Source organism: Leucopleurus acutus, assembly GCF_964270905.1.
Source record: "Leucopleurus acutus genome assembly, chromosome: 11".
In the NCBI taxonomy this organism is placed as follows: Eukaryota; Metazoa; Chordata; class Mammalia; order Artiodactyla; family Delphinidae; genus Leucopleurus; species Leucopleurus acutus.
The window spans coordinates 58,741,086-58,759,873 of NC_139152.1; the positions used below are offsets into that span (position 1 = coordinate 58,741,086).

Below are 18,788 nucleotides of genomic sequence, written 5' to 3' on the forward strand. Positions count from 1 at the left end.
GCAAGGTGGATGTTAAATAGTTGCTCACTGAATTTGCGTGTGCACATGTACTTGTGCATATGACTTTCAATTTTATCTGTAGTCCTGACGGCCAGTGGTATCTTAGAAATGCAGAGCTCTTTAATAAGAAATACGGTTTAATCAAACCATATTTTCCTGGGGCCAAATCTCATGCTTTTCTTCAGAAGCTGTGTGGACTGACAGAGGTCTTGGAAATGAAGGAGGGTAAGGCAAGAAGGTCCTATTTTCTAAGGTATTATAATCCAGTCTTGCTCTCTCCAGTATAGGGCAAACCCACCCATCCCATCTAGATTTCTGGATGAAGACCAGAGGTGGCCAGATGCCTCAAGGTTCTGTACCTTTGGAACATAAAACATTGCCCAGAGCAGTGTTGAAACACACATCCATAGCACAACCCTCTCACCCCTTGTCCTCTGCTCAGGGAGAAGCAACCAGGCATTTTCAATATAAACATACGTTCTTCAACATCAGTTCTTGGAGGTCAAGCCAGGACAATATCTGTCTTTCTAGTAGAGCTATCGCCACAGTAATAGTGCCGTTTTGCACCAGAAATCCCTTTAAAAAATGTTTTAATGAAAACATTAAAAAATATGCTTTCTGTTTTGTTTTTCAGATGTTGTGCTTAATATACTAGTAACAGAAATATCCTTTGCACAGCATAGCATAAGCTTATTCAGTCAGGGAGTTTCGGATTCAGGGCAGCATTGGGATGATTGATGATTCAGTACAGACTGATGCAGATCTGTCTTCTTCTGCTCTTTCCCGCTGTGTCACTTCTCAAATCAGAGAGCAAACTTTCACCACTAGGAAAAAAGTCATGTCACCGTTAACTCATACTGCAGTGTTTACTGCCATAATGCAACTAAATGCATCTGCGTTAAGGAAAATCTTTCTTGTCATAGTTGGACACTTTAGGGGCAATTAATGTTATTTTTAACTATAACTGTTTTAAAGTTTAAAAAAGGTTTTACAGTCAGGTGATTTTTCTTATCATTGCTGCTGTGTTCCACTTTTACAAGAAAAATAAAAGTGAATGATTTCTAAATTTAGTTTTCATCTATTTCTAAGCTAAGCAAGTGAATTTGATGCTTAGCCTTTGCTTATTAGAACAGAACCCGCTCTAAAACTGGCAGATGTCATTCATTTCCTTTTCCTGTGGCTCAGTCATTAATCCTGACATTATCTGTTAAATAACAATACCAGCAGGTGAAGACACAGGCTTTCAAATTTATAAGAAACATTGACTGCCCCTCTCTTGATCGAAGAGATGCCTCTCACTAGGTCTGTCATGAGAGGGAAGATAGGACCTTTCCTTCTGCGACTTTCCCTCCTTGCTGCCGTCTGAGGGATCCTGGGTCTGTGAACTTGTCTGATTCAAGCCCTGACCGTGATGGGTGTTTTTAATATTGGGCCTTGCTAAAGCCACATCTGGGCAAGGTCTTACTGAAGAGCCAGGAAGATAAGCCAGAGCTTTATAGAGTTTCACCTTCATTCGTATGAGCTCTGGTTTAGCTTCAACTTGCTCTTTCCCACAGATCACCCTCATCCCTGCCAAGCACAGCACCAAGCTTCCTGCCCAGCCAACTGGCTTCCTCCACGGTTCTGTCATCATTTTGCTGTTCAGGAGAGAAGAGCAGCATCGTACCAGCGATTCTTAGAAAATGGCATGTTCTCAGAAAGCTGATCCCATCTGGCCTCCCCTTCCTGAGTTTTAACCTGGAGCTCACACTCCAAGCTTAGCAGCCATCGTCTCCCTCGGGAGAAACTTGGTTTGGGCTACACCCAGGGTCAGTTAAGACGTTAGAGGCCCTAAGCCGAGAATATTTTCACCCCTTCCATTCTCCAACATAGATAAGTTCAACAACAACAACAACAGCAGCAGAAGCAGTAATAATATATTTTTTACTACTAATAGCCAACATGTATATATCAATATGTGCAGGCGCTATTTTAAGCGTTGGATGTGGATGAACTCAATAATCGCAACAACCCTCTGGCTTGTGAGTTACTATTATTATTCTGAATTTATGGATGAGGAAATTGAGACACAGAACGTTTAACTAACTTGCCCAAGGTCACACAGCTGGTAAATAGGGGAGTCGGGATTTGAACTCAGGGAGCAGTGCCAGCATCTTTTGGGTTAACCACTCTTCTATATTCAAAAGTAACACTATAGAGGAAAACTCAAACTTGTGTATGTGCTGAAGTTGAATAGCTTCTTTCTTGCTTTTCCAATTATAAATCTTATGTAAGGTAGTTGAGAGTGACACTTTCTTTCTTGAATTTGGTGGCCCTGCTTTGCCACCACCCTAAGTACTGGATGTGCTTATTGGATGGTCTAGTGCTGTCCCATCCAGCGTTCGGTCCAACTACCAGCCTTTGTTAGAAGCCCGCTCTCTCCTTTCATCTTCACAGGGCCACCATTAGTCTGCCCCTTTATCAAGAGGAGGCATCTTTTTGTTTGTTTGTTTGTTTTTGTTTTTCGCGGGCCCCTCACCGGCCACGGCCCCTCCCGTTGTAGAGCACAGGCTCCGGAGCGCAGGCTCCGGACGCGTAGGCTCAGCGGCCATGGCCCACGGGCCTAGTCACTCCGCGGCATGTGGGATCCCCCCAGACCGGGGCACGAACCCGCGTCCCCTGCACCGACAGGCGGACTCTCAACCACTGCACCACCAGGGAAGCCCTAGAGGAGGCATCTTTTATTTCACTGGGAAAAAGAAGGGGAAAGTGCCTCACTACAGAGCAGTGATGCATCCTTTTGTCTGCATCCTCAGGCAGAAGGCCCTATGGACCACATGCCCAAACTCCAGGCCCCACTATCAGCTCTCAGTGTGACTGTTGGTAAGCCACTTAACCTCCCTGTGTGAGGGCTGATGAAATAATGCTTTGATCTTTGCAGAGAAAAAGGCTTTATATAAATACCAAATAGGTTTACTCTTCCTTGCCACCTCTTACATTCACGTGGAGGCTGAGGTGCCTTGTAACATTCCAGAGCATCCTTAGTTACAAGGCCCACGTTCCTAGACCTGGACTCCCAAGTTTTCAGTCATAATACTGTGTCTAGTTTTGTGAGGTGCCTCAAAGCAGAAATAACCCCTAGGACTTTTTATGGGAGCCTTTTGTCTCCAAAGCTCCGAGCACTCTAACAATAGACAGTCTATAAAAACCGCCCCCCCCGCCCCGCCCCGCACACAACCCTATACATTATTTAAAACCTGTGCATTTTGAAACCAAATTTGTACCTAAGTGCCTGCTAGAGCCCTGTTGTTCTCTTAGGCTGTAATGGTAGTGACTTGGGATACAGCTTTCAGCTTGTGTATGTATATATTTTAGCAGACTCAAAGCAGGATCCCTTTTTTTCCCCACCGCTCCACCCTCGCCAAGGTTTGCCTTCCTTGTGTGGTGCCTGTAACCCAAAATTAGCACCCATAAGCATCCACACCTGAGTCACAATTCATAGTCCCTCAGTGCCATGTCCTCGGGGAGAAGCTCACTGAGGTACTTTCAGGTGTGGAAGACAGAGGTGACCTGGTAAAAAAATTATTTTAGGAATATTTGCTTTGTAAAATTGCAAGTTCAGAAGAAATTCAAAGTGACTGAATTTTAGGCAAGGAAGAGGTAACCACTGGCTGTACCTCTTCACCACCATGTCGAGAATTATATCTATTGACAGGCAGAGAAGCCACCACAGGAGAGAAGGAAAAATGTCCTTTCTGACATTTCCCACATGTGCTCTGTTCGGCTGACGTCATTCCACTCATGGCTACGAGGTAGGCAGGACTGTCAACCATTTTACAGATGGCAGTTCCGAAGATCAGTGAAGTCAGGTCATTTCCCTATGGACACACAACTAGAAAATACCAAAACCGAGATCTAGTCCAAGCCCTTATGCTACACTGGCAATTAGGAAAACTGTGCTTGGGATTCCTTTAGATTCACCTCTGTACGGTACAGTAGAACCCCACCATCTCTGTTTGATTCTGTTGAGTTCAGAAAGCAGTTACTGAACATCTATTATGTGCCAGGCTTTCCTGAGCACCAGGAACCCAGAGATGAACATGGCACAACCTGTGTCCTGGAGAAACTTACTGCTGCTTATTGAGGTGATAAAATATCTTCCAAAAGGGCAAAACCTACTGAAGTACAATAGACTTAGGTGTAAGTATAAATTAATGTGTGATAATACCTAACTTGTTGGGAATTTATGTTTCTAATGCATTATCTTACAATACTGTTTAAGAACTCCATGAGATAAGGACCCTTATAATCTCCAGTTTACAGACGAAAAAACAATACATCCGTGCTGTCCAATATGGTAGAGATGTGACTATTTAAATTTATTAAGTAGAATGAAATAAAACCATAAATTTAGTTCCTCAGTAGTGCTGGTCACATTTAAGATGTTCAATAATCACCTGAACCAAGTGGCTTACCATATTGGACGATGCAGATACAGAATATTTCCATCATTGCAGGAAGCCCTATTGCACATCACTGCGTGAAGTAACTTGCCTACGCAGGAATGTGCAACATGGACTTAGGGCTGACTCCTGACTATATACAGTTCTTATAACCCTTATGTGATATTACCTCCTTAATATCTAGTGAAAATTTGGGGAGGGGGAGCACACGGGGAAAGAGTTAAAAAATCTCTTATTTATTCAAGAGATAAGAAATATCTGAGATGAAGGGGAACTGGAGACCTATGGACAGTTTCCCTTGAAGCCCTTTTGTGGTACTTGTAAGAACTGGAAACTATTTCTTTCACTAGATCAGGAAAGTTAGTACTTGCTGTTTGCTCTTTTATGGAACCATGAGGTAACTTTTGCTAAGGGTTATTCTAGGATTATGTCTTATTTACTTTTAAGTCTCAGTTCCTAACATAGCACTTGGTATGTAACAGGTACACAAAAATGCTTCCTGAACTAAATTCCAAAAAAAAATAAGTGTAATATCTTCTTTTTTTTTTTTTTAACATCTTTATTGGGGTATAATTGCTTTACAATGGTGTGTTAGTTTCTGCTTTATAACAAAGTGAATCAGTTATACATATACATATGTTCCCATATCTCTTCCCTCTTGCGTCTCCCTCCCTCCCACCCTCCCTATCCCACCCCTGCAGGCTGTCACAAAGCACCGAGCCAATATCCCTGTGCCATGCGGCTGCTTCCCACTAGCTATCTACCTTACTACGTTTGTTAGTGTGTATATGCCCATGACTCTCTCTCGCCCCGTCACAGCTCACCCCTCCCCCTCCCCATAACCTCAAGTCCGTTCTCTAGGAGGTCTGTGTCTTTATTTCTGCCTTACCCCTAGGTTCTTCATGACTTTTTTTTTTCTTAAATTCCATATATATGTGTTAGCATACGGTATTTGTCTTTTTCTTTCTGACTTACTTCACTGTGTATGACAGACTCTAGGTCTATCCACCTCATTACAAATAGCTCAATTTCGTTTCTTTTTATGGCTGAGTAATATTCCATTGTATATATGTGCCACATCTTCTTTATCCATTCATCCGATGATGGGCACTTAGGTTGTTTCCATCTCCGAGTGTAATATCTTCTGCTAGTCTTAATAGAGTTGTACTGAAGAAGAGTAGCATTGATGGCCTTCCTTATGATTCCTAGGGGGAAAAAAAGAAAGAAGATTTCCACCAGGGCAATATCCAGGTGCTTGGCTTCATAAAAAGAGGGCCACATATGTATTTATCTATAACCTGACAGGGACATAAGGCGGAGTGACCCTCAGAACTGCCTAAAACCTTATCTTATCGGGCAGATTTTACAGTATGCTATTTTAAATCTAAAGAAACTCTGTATATGGCTCTAAAACAAGCACTGAAAACAATTGCCTCAGAACCAAATTAATTCCTGTCATTGTCTCCTCAGTGAAGTGAAAACAAACCAAGTCACCCCCTTTTCAATGCGTCCCAGTGTGTTATCCCAGATTACTCGCACTTGCCCACCAAAGGTTGCGTGAAAGCTGAAAAAACACCCTATTTTGGCTTCCAGGTCCTCCTCCAGCTTCTTTTCATCCGTGCAACCTCCATCCCCCCATCCCCCAACCCCATCTTCCTTTTCCTCTCTTCATGATTTAGCTAAAGTGTTGGCTTCCCTGTTATTTAGAACAAACAAAACCTATAGCAATAGGGTTTCAAAGCAGATGTGCTGATTTGGGATGGGAAGCAAAGGCTGCATGCCCACTCACTGCTTCTTAAAAGCTTTAATTTACAGCAAAAATAAAAAGTTGTTCAACGCGGATGAGTCAGCTTTGAAAACTGATAAGAGGAGAAGAATGCCAGACCCATTTTGAATTTGAACTTAACAACTAGGACCCTTCTTTTCCCAGCAGCAAAGTGATTGCAGCTTCCTTAGAATGATTTAAGAATTCCCTGGCGGCATTTTGCCCGGGTCCCTTTGTAAGCTTTAGAATCCTCTTAACAGGGCTTATCAGAGAAGATTCCAATTTAGAGCAGCAAAAAGTTTAGTGTCTGATATCAGCTCTAGCTTTTCTTTTTCTTTCTTTCTATTTTTTTTTTTTTTCAAAAGGAGACATGATGTTTTACAGTGTTAACAGTTTTGAAAGGTCCTACATTTCCAGTGAACACAGTGCTTCTGTGAAAAGGCTCTGAGAAGCATTATTCAGGCGAAAATGCATCAAAGGGATGTGAGTTAAAAAGAGAAAAGTTTGCCGTTGTGGATGGAGATTGGAGGCAGCGTGTGCTGACAGGTGCAATTATAGCCAAATAATTGAATCTTTTAAGAGAGATCTGGTGAGATAAGGCAGTAGTTGTGGACTCACATCGGAAACCTGTTCATAATTAGATATTCAGGGTTCCAGCTGTGGATGAAACACCAGCATAGGGATCGTGAACTACTTTACAGACAGGACATAATAGCTATTGCACTTTGTGAAGCGGTGTGAGACAGCATGACTTCAGTCCCACAGAAATTAATTGATACAAAGTTTGGAGAGGAGGCTCAGGCTTCTCCTGCAGATTCCCAACAGTCTGGAATCTCTTTCAGCCCCTGAAAGCTAGTCACCCCAGCTTCCAAGTCCTTTGGTCTCAAAGAAACTAAAAAAAATGTCAACTTTTCAAAGTTAATTAATTGCTTTAATTAGCAACATTAAACATCTTTCTTTGTTGTCTGAAGAGTTTCCAGGGACTTCATTTTCCTTTGTCTATACCACGTGTCTTAGCCAAAGACACTGGGATGAGAACAACCCAGTGTTTATTTCTGAGAATGTTCCACCAAAGCCATAAACGATAATAACGTTATTTATGGTCTTGAAATATAGGTGCTTGAGCCTTGACTCAGTGAGAAGTGGGGTTCCTGTAGGAACTGCATCTCTACTTGCTCAGAGACCTGAACAGCAGTTCCTTCTTAGGGTCTTTGCGTGGAGACAGAGCGGAGAAGAAGGTACAAAGTAGCGCAATCATTTCTACTTAGAACAGGGCAAAGGCATCCCGAGCATTCCATTAGTAATTCTGTTAGAATTCTTGCTTCAGGCTTTCATTCTTAATGAAACAGTATAACTTATTCTGCTGTGTTGTATGATTTTTTTCTTTCAAATTTATACTTTCTCTTCTGTGTATGGTTGGATTACCTTGTAATGCTATTAAAGGTTCTTAAGTTGGCTGTGGGTTACAGGTTTCTGATAATTACACCTTAACTTAAATTTCAGGTGATAGCTCCTTTTCTACCACAAAGAGTGGACTCCAAGTCTTTGGATCTCTTGTATTTTCCTTCTTCTTTCCTTTTTAACTGCCAACTTTTCGCTTTCCCTTCTACCTATAAGCCTTTGGACTCCATTGGTACTTAGGCAGGTAGAAGACTGTCTTCTTCAAGTATTTAACAAGCTCAAGAGTAAACCCAGTTTTGCAACAAGAATCCACCATTGTAACCATGACCTGTCCCATTCTCACACTGGGAAGCACCCAGCACTGTGCCTGGCCCATCGGAAGCATTCAATACCTGTTGGCCACAATAGTTGTTCTTTTAGCTACTGTTTAATTTATTTATTCATACCATGAGCTAATACTCACCATCTTTAGTATTTCCCTGGAGTTTGACATCTGGTCTAATTTTGAAATTATTGTTGTCATATTTTCTGCCTGGTTCAGTAGGAGTGTTTTAGTACTTACATCATAAGCTACAATGGGGGTACTCAGATTTATCCATGGTGGGCCTCTCAATTCCAACATTGGTGCAGACTGCATGACCTTTAAAAAACTGATCACAGGAGTGCGTCTACAGGGTCCACTCTCAGCATAGAAGTATGCTGAATCGAACACCTTTAACTGATCTCTAACTGAGTCAAGTGCATGTGGAGGAGTAACTTGCTACCTACTGAGCTTTCCTTACCACCTTGCGTTGTTCCTCAGTATGTATGTATGTTTGTATGATGTAATTTTAGTGGCATTAAATTTGGGCAGCTCAAAATTACATAATCACATTTAGCTTTAGTTTTAAGTACTAGTTGCTTGAAGCCTGTTCAGGGTGTTCCGAGCATCGTCTGTTACGACAGAGGGTCTCCACCCTGCCTGTGTCTTATACCTGCTCAGGCCTGTCCCAGAGAGTCTGACTGCATTGCTCTTATGTAGCGCCCAGTCATTGTTTTTTTGTTGTTGTTGTTTTTTTGTTTTTTGCGGTACGCGGGCCTCTCACTGTTGTGGCCTCTCCTGTTGCAGAGCACAGGCTCCGGACGCACAGGCTCAGCAGCCATGGCTCACGGGCCCAGCCGCTCCGCGGCACACGGGATCCCCCTGGACCGGGGCACGAACCCACGTCCCCCGCGTCGGCAGGCGGACCCCCAACCACTGCGCCACCAGGGAAGCCCCATTGGTATTTTTAAATCTGGAGGGTTGAGGACTGAGTGGCAGGAAAAGAGACTTAGGACACACTGGCTACATTTTTACCTGTGCTAACCAGCTTGGTTAAACGTTCTCCACAACTGAAGCTGTGCCCCGCCCAGCCCTTCTCGTTTACTCCACCTTGTAAGTTAATAGAACAGAAGGAGCACAGCTTTGAGTCAGAGGAATTTGATTTCAAATCTTGTCTCTGTCTCTTATTAACAGTGTGTCCTTGGGAAAAAAATGCTTAAATTTACTGAATGTTAGTTTCCCCATTTGTCAAATGGGAGTAATAAGACTTCTTTGTAAGTGAAGATGAAATTACTAATGGGATATGAAAACATTTAGCCCAGTACCCAGCACATAATAGGAGCTCAGTATATGTTAGCTTTCTTTTTTAATAAATTTATTTATTTATTTATTTTTGGCCGCGTTGGGTCTTCGTTGCTGTGCACGGGTTTTCTCTAGTTGCAGCGAGCGGTGGCTTCTCTTGTTGCGGAGCACGGGCTCTATGCACGCAGGCTTCAGTAGCTGTGGCTCGAAGGCTCTAGAGCGCAGGCTCAGTAGTTGTGGCGCACAGGCTTAGTTGCTCCGTGGCACATGGGATCTTCTTGGACCAGGGCTTGAACCCATGTCCCCTGCATTAGCAGGCGGATTCTTAACCACTGCGCCACCAGGGAAGGCACTATGTTAGCTTTCTTTTTTTCCTCCTTCTGTCTTTAATTTCTTCATAGGTAAAATGAAGGGCTCTGATAACATTTAAATTCTCCTTATGCCCTAAAATCCAATGAGTCTGATTCACCACCTTAAGGAGTGTGACTGGAGAGTAACCACCACATATGCTTTTCCACAAATTCAATTTCTGTACAAAAAGGAGGCTGTTGGCACACAGTTGATAGAGAAAGAATTTGGAGTTTCTTTCAGTATCGTGTCCACGTATTCATTAGGCTGCTTTTTCAACCTGATGTGTCTGGGAAGTGGCTGGCCAGGGTTGGGCATGTGGTTTGAGCTGTGGGAACAGAACCTTTTGACCAAGTAATGCCATATGTCTTATGTTGGCACCCATCGTCTGCCCTTGACCACCATTCCCTTGCTTCAGCCTCATGACCATCCAACTTACTTTATACTTGTGATATTGGTGGTAGTACCTGGCATTTATGTTATAGCATCTATTTGAAGTGATACACTTACGAGGAACTCAGGTGAAATTAGGAAACATCTTTCAGTTACTACCTGGCTCATTAGTTTTTGTCAAGAAAATAAAATATTGTTGCCTTTTGATTCATTTCCAGTCATATATTCCAGGATAGCTTGGTATCAGGAAACGGTTTGTGATTCATGGCAATGACTCAGGAAGGCATCCGCCTTGCTTCATGGTGACACATACCTGCCTTTGCCTGGTCTCTGGCTCCAAGTGAAAGCACAGGCAAATGAGAGAGGATGTAAACTTCTATTATTACCTAGTTCAGGTTAGACAAAGCAGGGGACTGGGAGGGTCTTCCAGTGGGAAGGCTCAAAAGAGTTGCTTGTGTTATAGACAGATAAATGGTCCACGGGAAAAGACATCTGTTGATGACAATAGGATCTTCTGCTGTTTCCCAGTGCCCTGCAAAGTGTAACATGGGATGCAGTGTAACTTAAGGGTTGAGAACAAGAGTTTAGAAATCATGATAAGCTGGATTCAAGTTTTGGCTTTATCATTATCTGTAGCAAGAATTGGCAAACTTTTTCAGTAAAGGTCCAGCTAGTAAATGTTTTAGGCTTTGTGGGCCATATGGTCTCAGTCACAACTACTCAACTCTGCCGTTTTAGGCAAAAGGAGCCATAGACAATACATTAATGAACGGGCATGGCTGTGTTCCAATAAAACTTTATTTACAGAAACAGGCAGTAGGCCAGATTTGACCTGCAGCTGTAGTTTGCACACCCCTGGTCTATAGAATATTGCACCAATAAGTTACTTTAATTCAAGTTTCTCTTGAGTATTCAAAGAGACAGTGCATGTAATAAAACACTTAACACATGTTTGGCATATGATATGCTCTTGAAAATAGTAGTCACTATTATTTTGTTAACATATTATATATCACATAATTTAAGATGCCATGATTGTAAGATGTATCTGGATTTCAGAGTTGATAAAAAATCTTAGGATTGGTGAAATTTGGTAACATTAATTACAGTAGCAAGGTTATAATTAGAATTTTAGGTCTTGTTCTGCCAGTGATATCTTAACTTGTCTAACATTTCTCTGTGATGTTTTTCTTTTCAGAGACACGTGTCATGAACTCCTGGGACATGTCCCTCTACTTGCGGATCCTAAGTTTGCTCAGTTTTCACAAGAAATAGGCCTGGCATCTCTGGGAGCATCAGATGAAGACGTTCAGAAACTAGCCACAGTGAGTTCATTTTCAACCTAAAAACCCATTCTGTTTATGTCCATTCGTAAGGTAAAGAAAGTTTTAGAGTTACTGACTATGAGTGATAAGGCAAACACTCTGGAGAGGGCATGGCGTCTTTACTTTTCCCCATGTGTGTTCCTTTGAAGCGCAATGTGTTCTTGGCCTATTAACTGTCAAAATCTTTGTATTTTATCCTTCTCATTCAGGGATTGGCTAGATTGTAAATATTTGAGGCTTGCAGGTCATGAGGTCTCTGTCATAACTACTTAGCTCAGCCAGTGTGGTGTAAAAGCAGCCACAGACAGTACATAAATGAATAAGTGTGGCTGTGTTCTGATAAAACTTTATTTATAAAAGCTGGCAGTGGGCCAGATTTGGCCTGTGTGCTGCAATTTGCCAACTCTTGTTCTAGTTCAATGTTTATTTCCTAGAAACATTTGTAATAATGAAAATTATGCATTTATGGTAAAGTAGAGGTTGTACTCAGGATTATTTCTGATTAGTCAGTATGGGTTTGATCAGACACAATTTGAGCCAGTAATAAGCAGCTCATGCTAAACAATTATTATAAATGCAAAATCAGAAAAAGAGTTAATAGATACTATGGTCTCAGCAAGGTTCTTCTCAAAACAATCAGTATGAGAGGAAAGGTGTCATGTTGGCGGCTACCTTTAAGCTGCTGAAGAGCCAGCTCTAGCAAGCTCATATGCCACATCCTAGCCCCATTTCAAGGAGCCCCGAGTAAGAAAGAGCAGGTTTAGCAAGCTCACTTAGCTACAGGGTCCAGTCTGTTAGCCTCAATGAGCAAAGGTACTGGAGGAAGAAAATATAGGATCCTAAATTGTGTGTGTTTGACACAGACACACATTGATGGCGTATTAGGCATGTAGGAATATTCTTCACTCCCACCAAGAAACAAGTGTTCTCCTAGATTTCTTAAGATGCAAAGCCCTTCAGTATACCTTTGGTTTCCTAATTTTGATAGAGATACAGGAACTGAGAAATATTTTTCTACTAAAAGAGAAATAGCAGTGCAAAAGCCATGCTGTTGGCGTCAGTGTGGAGATGAGCAGGGTTGAATGGGGCCTGCGGTGGACTCAGGAGAGCATGCCTCTTCTACAGCACGAGGCTGCCAGATGGGAATGGGGGCCTTTGTGTGGCTGGACCTCCAAAATTTTGAGAGAGGCTGGAAATCTAGATTTCTAAGCGAAATTTAATGATTTAAAAATGTTGGCTCTTGGGCTTCCCTGGTGGCGCAGTGGTTGAGGGTCCACCTGCCGATGCAGGGGACACAGGTTCGTGCCCCGGTCCGGGAGGATCCCACATGCCGCGGAACAACTAGGCCCGTGAGCCATGGCCGCTGAGCCTGCGTGTCCGGAGCCTGTGCTCCGCAGCGGGAGAGGCTGCAGCGGTGAGAGGCCCGCGTACTGCAAGGAAAAAAAAAAATGTTGGCTCTTAAAAAGAAATCTATCATTACAAGCTGAGGAAAATATATTTGTAGACTGAATTAGGAGCTAGGCTTCCAATCTGTAACCTGTACTCCAGGGATTGTATCTCACATATATTGGCTATTACTGCATAACAAGTAATTCCAAATTTTAGTGGCTTAAAACAATAAACATTTATTATCTCATAGTTTCTGTGTTCGGAGATTTGGGAGTAGCTTAGCTGAGTGGTTTTGGCTTAGGGACTTTCCTGTGGTTGGTGTTAAGATGTGGGCTGGGCCCATAGATGTCTTCAGGTTTGGGAAAGTTCTCCCAAGATGGCTTAGTCATGTGGCTGTTGGCAACAGGCTTCCTTCAGAAGAGAGAGAGACAGAGACAGAGACAGAGACAGAGAGAAAGAAAGAGAAGGGAAGAGACAGTGAGACAGAGATAGTTACTGAGGGAGGAAGTTGTAATGCCTTTTGTGGCTTGATCATATGCTGATCACATCAGCCACATTTTATTCATTAGAAGGGACTCACTTCAGCCCATACTCTAGGGGAGGAGAATTCGTCTCCACTGTTTGGAGAAAGGAGCATCAAAATATTTGTAGATGTATTTTAAAACCACCACAACATAAGTCCTGTTATTTATTTCTCAAACCTAAGCTCCGGCTTTAGACTCCACATTTTGGAACTTTTCTGTGCCTTTCAAATTTCTCTTGAAATGTTCTGGTTTCAGCCTTTGATCCCTACAGTTTATACTCTTGATCAGAGATGAATGTTTTGCTTACTAGTCTTATTCTGAACAGCTACAAACTGGGATTCAACCCTGCCAGGCTGTGTGTGTGTGTGTGTGTGTGTGTGTGTGTGTGCATGCCCATGTGTCCAAAGAGAGGAGAAGGAATGAGGTAGAACTTCATGGATGTGAATGTAGGTAGATCCTAGTGAGTGATCTAATTTCTTTCTTAGAAAGAAAGCAGTTTTATTGTCCCTTTCATTAAATGATGATTGATTAATTGCATCATTCAAACTAACATTTACAAAGAATATGACAGGGTCCTCAATTTTCAGAAATTCATAGTCTATATAGCTAAAACTAAGATTTGTCAGAGGAGAGGAACTTTGTGCTGAGTGTTGAAAGATGAGAAAAAGCCAGCCAAGTGGTGAAGGAGGAAAGGAAGAGTAGAGGGACAGTTTCATTTAGAATAAGAAATCTTTCTGGTTTGGGGGCTACACAGGGAATGCCAGTTCACCAGTTTAGAGGGCAATGCTGAAGCCAAGGATTGCCTTTTGTGTTCATTTTCTATCATTACAATGAACAAATTACTCCTGACTTAAAACAATATAAATATGTTATCTTACAGTTTCATAAAGTTACAAGTCTGACACACTTCTCTCTGGGCTAAGATTAAGGTGTCAGCAGGACTGTGTTCCTCTCTGGAAGCTCTGGGGGAGAATCTATTTCCTTGCTTTTTCCAGCTGCTAAGGGCTGCCTGCATTCCTTGGCTTGTGGCCCCCTTCCTCCATCTTCAGAACAGTAATGCTGCTGACCTTCCTACCATTGTCACATCTGTCTCACTCTCTCACTGACCATTGCTTTTTTTTTTTCTTTTTTTTTTTTTTTTTTGCGGTACGCGGGCCTCTCACTATTGTGGCCTCTCCCGTTGCGGAGCACAGGCTCCGGACGCGCAGGCTCAGCGGCCACGGCTCACGGGCCCAGCCGCTCCGTGGCATGTGGGATCTTCCCGGACCGGGGCACGAACCCGTGTCCCCTGCATCGGCAGGCGGACTCTCAACCACTGCGCCACCAGGGCAGCCCCTGACCGTTGCTTTTAAGGACTGATGTGGGGTCTACCTGGATAATTCAAAGGTATTCATTCAAAGTCCATGTCTGCAAAGGTGACATATTCACAAGTTCTGGAGATTAAGACATGGATATCTTTGGGGAGCCATTATTGTTTCTATTTTTACACTTGCAAGATAAAACTAATAATTGAACCTTGAAACCTGTTTTACTAGGGCCAGTGAATTTGGAGAATAAGTCTTCTTTTGGAATTTATATTCTTTAGTATGGTTCCAACACCCCTGGCCATGGATTGCCCTAGCCCCAGTAGCCAAAACCACTTCCATCTATTAGAGATCATTAGATCATTAATCTTGTTTCTCTCACTTTCTTTTGTCCTCTTTTTCAGTTGTTCTTTGCCTAGAATGTACCTGCTTTTCTGTAGAAGCCAGTTCAAGTCAACAGATATTCTTTAAGTGGCTAAAGAATCCTAGGTACCATGAGGTAGGAATAGGGAAAAGACAAAGAAGTTGTACTTACTTCAAAGAACTCACGATCTAGTACACAAAAATACAGACAACCCAGAGTCAGTGTTAACTTTATTTACGTACATAAGCAGATATGTAGGAGAAGTGGATTTAAGGTCAGTCTTCTAAGTGTGTGTGAATTCTGAGTTCATTGTTGGAGAGTGGGGCTCAGAATCGGGCAGGGACCAGCAGAGAGGTTCTTCTCTGTATAGAAATAATTGGTGACAGGTTAGGGAGGATCGAGGGTCTCCCAAGGGAGCCAACATGTCTGGAACCTCATAGTAGCTTTGACTTTAAGTCTTTTGAAAGTTTATACCAAAGAGAGTATAAACTTTCAAAAGACTGAAAAGATTTGAGTCTCTTCTAAATGCAGTGGAGAAGTTCGGGCTGGGGGTGGTGCCTCACCAAGGTCTTGCCTGATCTGCTCATTTCTCTTTTCCTGATGTTGCATGTTGCCCCTACCTCAGCTCTCTTTGATTTTCTGTCTCTCACAAGCCTTGCAGGTCCAATATTTTCCAATGTTATAGACTGCCCACTTACTTGGAAAAGCGTTTTGCAGACCAAAGAGAAATTTGGAAAGCTTTTTCCATGTGATGGGGAGAATATGGAGGAAGATGGGCTCAGTGTGAGGTAGCTAGGGAGGTTTTTCTCTGAAATGATACTGTAACTGCCATTGACTTCTAGAACCACGTCCCAGTCCTCAGTTAAAAACAAAGTGAATATAAAACTGCTGGAAGTTGGTTTTAAAAGAAAACACAGGGCTTCCCTGGTGGCGCAGTGGTTGAGAGTCCGCCTGCTGATGCAGGGGACACGGGTTCATGCCCTGGTCTGGGAAGATCCCACATGCCGCAGAGCGGCTGGGCCCGTGAGCCATGGCTGCTGAGCCTGCGCATCCGGAGCCTGTGCTCCGCAACGCAAGAGGCCACAACAGTGAGAGGCCCGCGTACCGCAAAAAAAAAAAAAAAAGAAAAGAAAACACAGATTCCAGACAGGCAGTTTCACAGTAAACCCAGGAATAAATAACCTACTGGATGGCATGCATATTAAGGACTGTCAAGCCATATACTGAAGCTAGAAGACCAATTTAAGGACCCCATTGCAAGCACTAAGAGATTAAGAGATAAGCCCTCACTGGGAGGGGTAAAAAGGTCCAATGGTAGGGGAAGCGTGATGGTTAGCGAGGCCTCTTGGCTGTCCAGATGAGAAATGGAGGTATTATTAGCTGATTTCCTCCAAGTTGTGTTCATTAAGTCCCCTGAAAAAGTACTTGAACAAAATGAGAGATGAGATGCACCAAAGGAGAAAAAGCCATAGAGGGGACAAATGGAAAACCACAGAAATCACTACTTATGCAGAACAATGAGACAGCCCATATTATTCTTTTACTCCAGGTGAGATTTATATTATTAATGACTCTGTTTGTATAGTGCCTGCTTTTCCTTGTTTAGTGAATTTAAGCACTTTTGAAAAAGAAAGTCATGCCTGGTGAAAGTAGACACTTAATAACTTTCTGTGATGTGCTGTCAACCAATCCATCTAAGGCAGAAAACAGCCTCCCCCAAACATAATGGGCGCCGCCAAACTCTTGTTTTGTTCAAAGCTGCTTCTGAACTTCTGGGTCTGATTTCAGAGGGACTAGGTGATTGCCTATACCCACTGCCTCTTCTTGCTATATTTCTGCATGATATTTATTTTGACATTTTAATAATGCTCATTTTTGAGAATGAAGCTATCTCTGTTGTTTTATGTGGGCATGGTGCCTACTCCCTGAGAACCGTTTAGATGAAACTCTTTTGTATCTGAAGAAATTGATGATGATGCTTGGTAACTGTATGTGAAATGCATTGTTATCCACGTAAATAATTTGCCCTCTGGTGGATAATGAATAAGGCCGCTGGATTTGGCAGCTGCACCCTTTTCATACTCATCATAGCTGTCCAGGTTCTGTGCATGATAGAGCTGCAAAAGGATGCCCCAGAAGGGTTGCACAGCGCGTGCTGTAATTTCCAGACCAGCCATTTCCCACTGTAGTACTGGCTTACGTGGATTTAATAGATGAGTGTCTTCTTTAAGGACGGTAATCGTAAGTGCCCTCAGGGGCCAGACAGGTAGCCAGTATGTGTGAAATAGCCTGGTAGAAGATAACGAGGAGTACTGGAGCCTGTGGAGAACTAGAGAATACACATTACATGACACCTAAAGGCCTTCAAATTCAAAAGTGAAAATAAAACAAAATGTTCTTTGGCTGCAAATCATGTTTGCAAGCTGAACCAGACTCTAGGATCTCAGTTGCCAGCCCTTGTATTTAAAGTTAGATTATACATGATACTATACCACGCTGAGTGACCAGCCCATGCTAGATTCATCTTTATATCATATTGGAGGTTCTCAATGACTGCTTACCGGACAACTGACTATTTTTCCCAAGAAAGGATGGCTATTACCATCTTCATTAGAAATAAGTATCTTATTGCTATTGAGAGGTGACTGGTTTTGAATTACAACTTTAAACCGTCACAAGCATGACTGTCATACATGTATGCTGAGCATGTGTCAAAGGTTTATTTAACTCGGTCATGAGGGAGAAGCAAGATGGTAGATGTAGCTGCAAGAAGAATTTGAGAGACAGACCATCTAGTCACTGGAAGAAAGAATCCTGGAACAAGGTGCAAAATGTTTTATGTTCTACAGGGCAAAGAACTGTAACCTTGAAGTTATCTTTTCTACCAGGCAGAAATCATTTGCATGTCTAGTGGACAAAAATAACTTGCAATTTATCAGTCTTCATAAGATTAACAGCATCTGGGCCTCCATCAATATAAATAGGAAGTCAGACAAAGGGTACATTCCCTAGACCAGTGTTTTTCAAACGGTAATGTGTATAAAATAACCTGGGGATCTTGTTACGAGTCAGATTCTGGCCAAGTAGGTCTGGAATGGGGCCTGAGATCTGGCATTTCTGATAAGATCCCAGGTAAAGCTGATGCTCCTCGTTCAAGAGAAGCGGGTGACCGTTACAGGTGCACCTATTAGACAATGCTTGAGTATGTCTTTCAAAAGGCACGTGGGGCTTCCCTGGTGGCACAGTGATTGAGAGTCCGCCTGCCGATGCAGGGGACACGGGTTCGTGCCCCAGTCCGGGAAGATCCCACATGCCACGGAGCGGCTGGGCCCGTGAGCCATGGCCGCTGAGCCTGTGCGTCCGGAGCCTGTGCTCCGCAATGGGAGAGGCCACAACAGTGAGAGGCCCGTGTACCGCAAAAAAAAAAAAAAAAAAGGCATGTGGTAAGCTTTTAGCTTTATTTCCATATTCAATACTTTTGCTAAAAACTAAGCTAATATGGTATTGCCAGGTAAATATTGTGCAGTGTGACATGAGTTTATTTAGGACTTATTCTGGGCCTGAAAATGGACCCTTGTATCTCTGAGTGCCATGTCACTGCTTCCATTTTGTGTGTCTGCTCTCACACTCTCCTGCCACCTGCTATTTTGCCATCTGACTTATATCATTCAATTTTACAGGAATGCACAAACAGAAACTTGCTGATCAGGTAAATTTAGGAACTAGTCCTAGAAAATTATTGATTTCTCTTTCCCCACATGTTAGGAAATGTAAAGGGACGCCTTTCACCAAACACTGTGTGCCATCCTATGATGCAGATGGCTTCAATTCAGTCTATTCACTTGTCACATCATAAAGGCATTTGAAACAGACAAAGCTGTGCATCATTTGTTGGAGAAAGCAATCAGTAGGAATACACCACAGATGTTT

At 42.7% G+C, this 18,788-nt stretch overlaps 1 protein-coding gene across 1 annotated transcript in view; it reads left to right on the forward strand.

Moving 5' to 3' along the window:
* Nucleotides 1-18,788, forward strand: part of TPH2 (tryptophan hydroxylase 2) — a gene marked incomplete at both ends in the record, with an annotated part of 90,070 nt that overhangs the window by 41,032 nt on the left and 30,250 nt on the right. Inside the window, one exon of the mRNA XM_082849968.1 lies at nucleotides 11,151-11,277. Coding sequence (XP_082706094.1) covers nucleotides 11,151-11,277 — 127 coding nt within the window. The remainder of the gene's footprint in view (nucleotides 1-11,150; nucleotides 11,278-18,788) is intronic.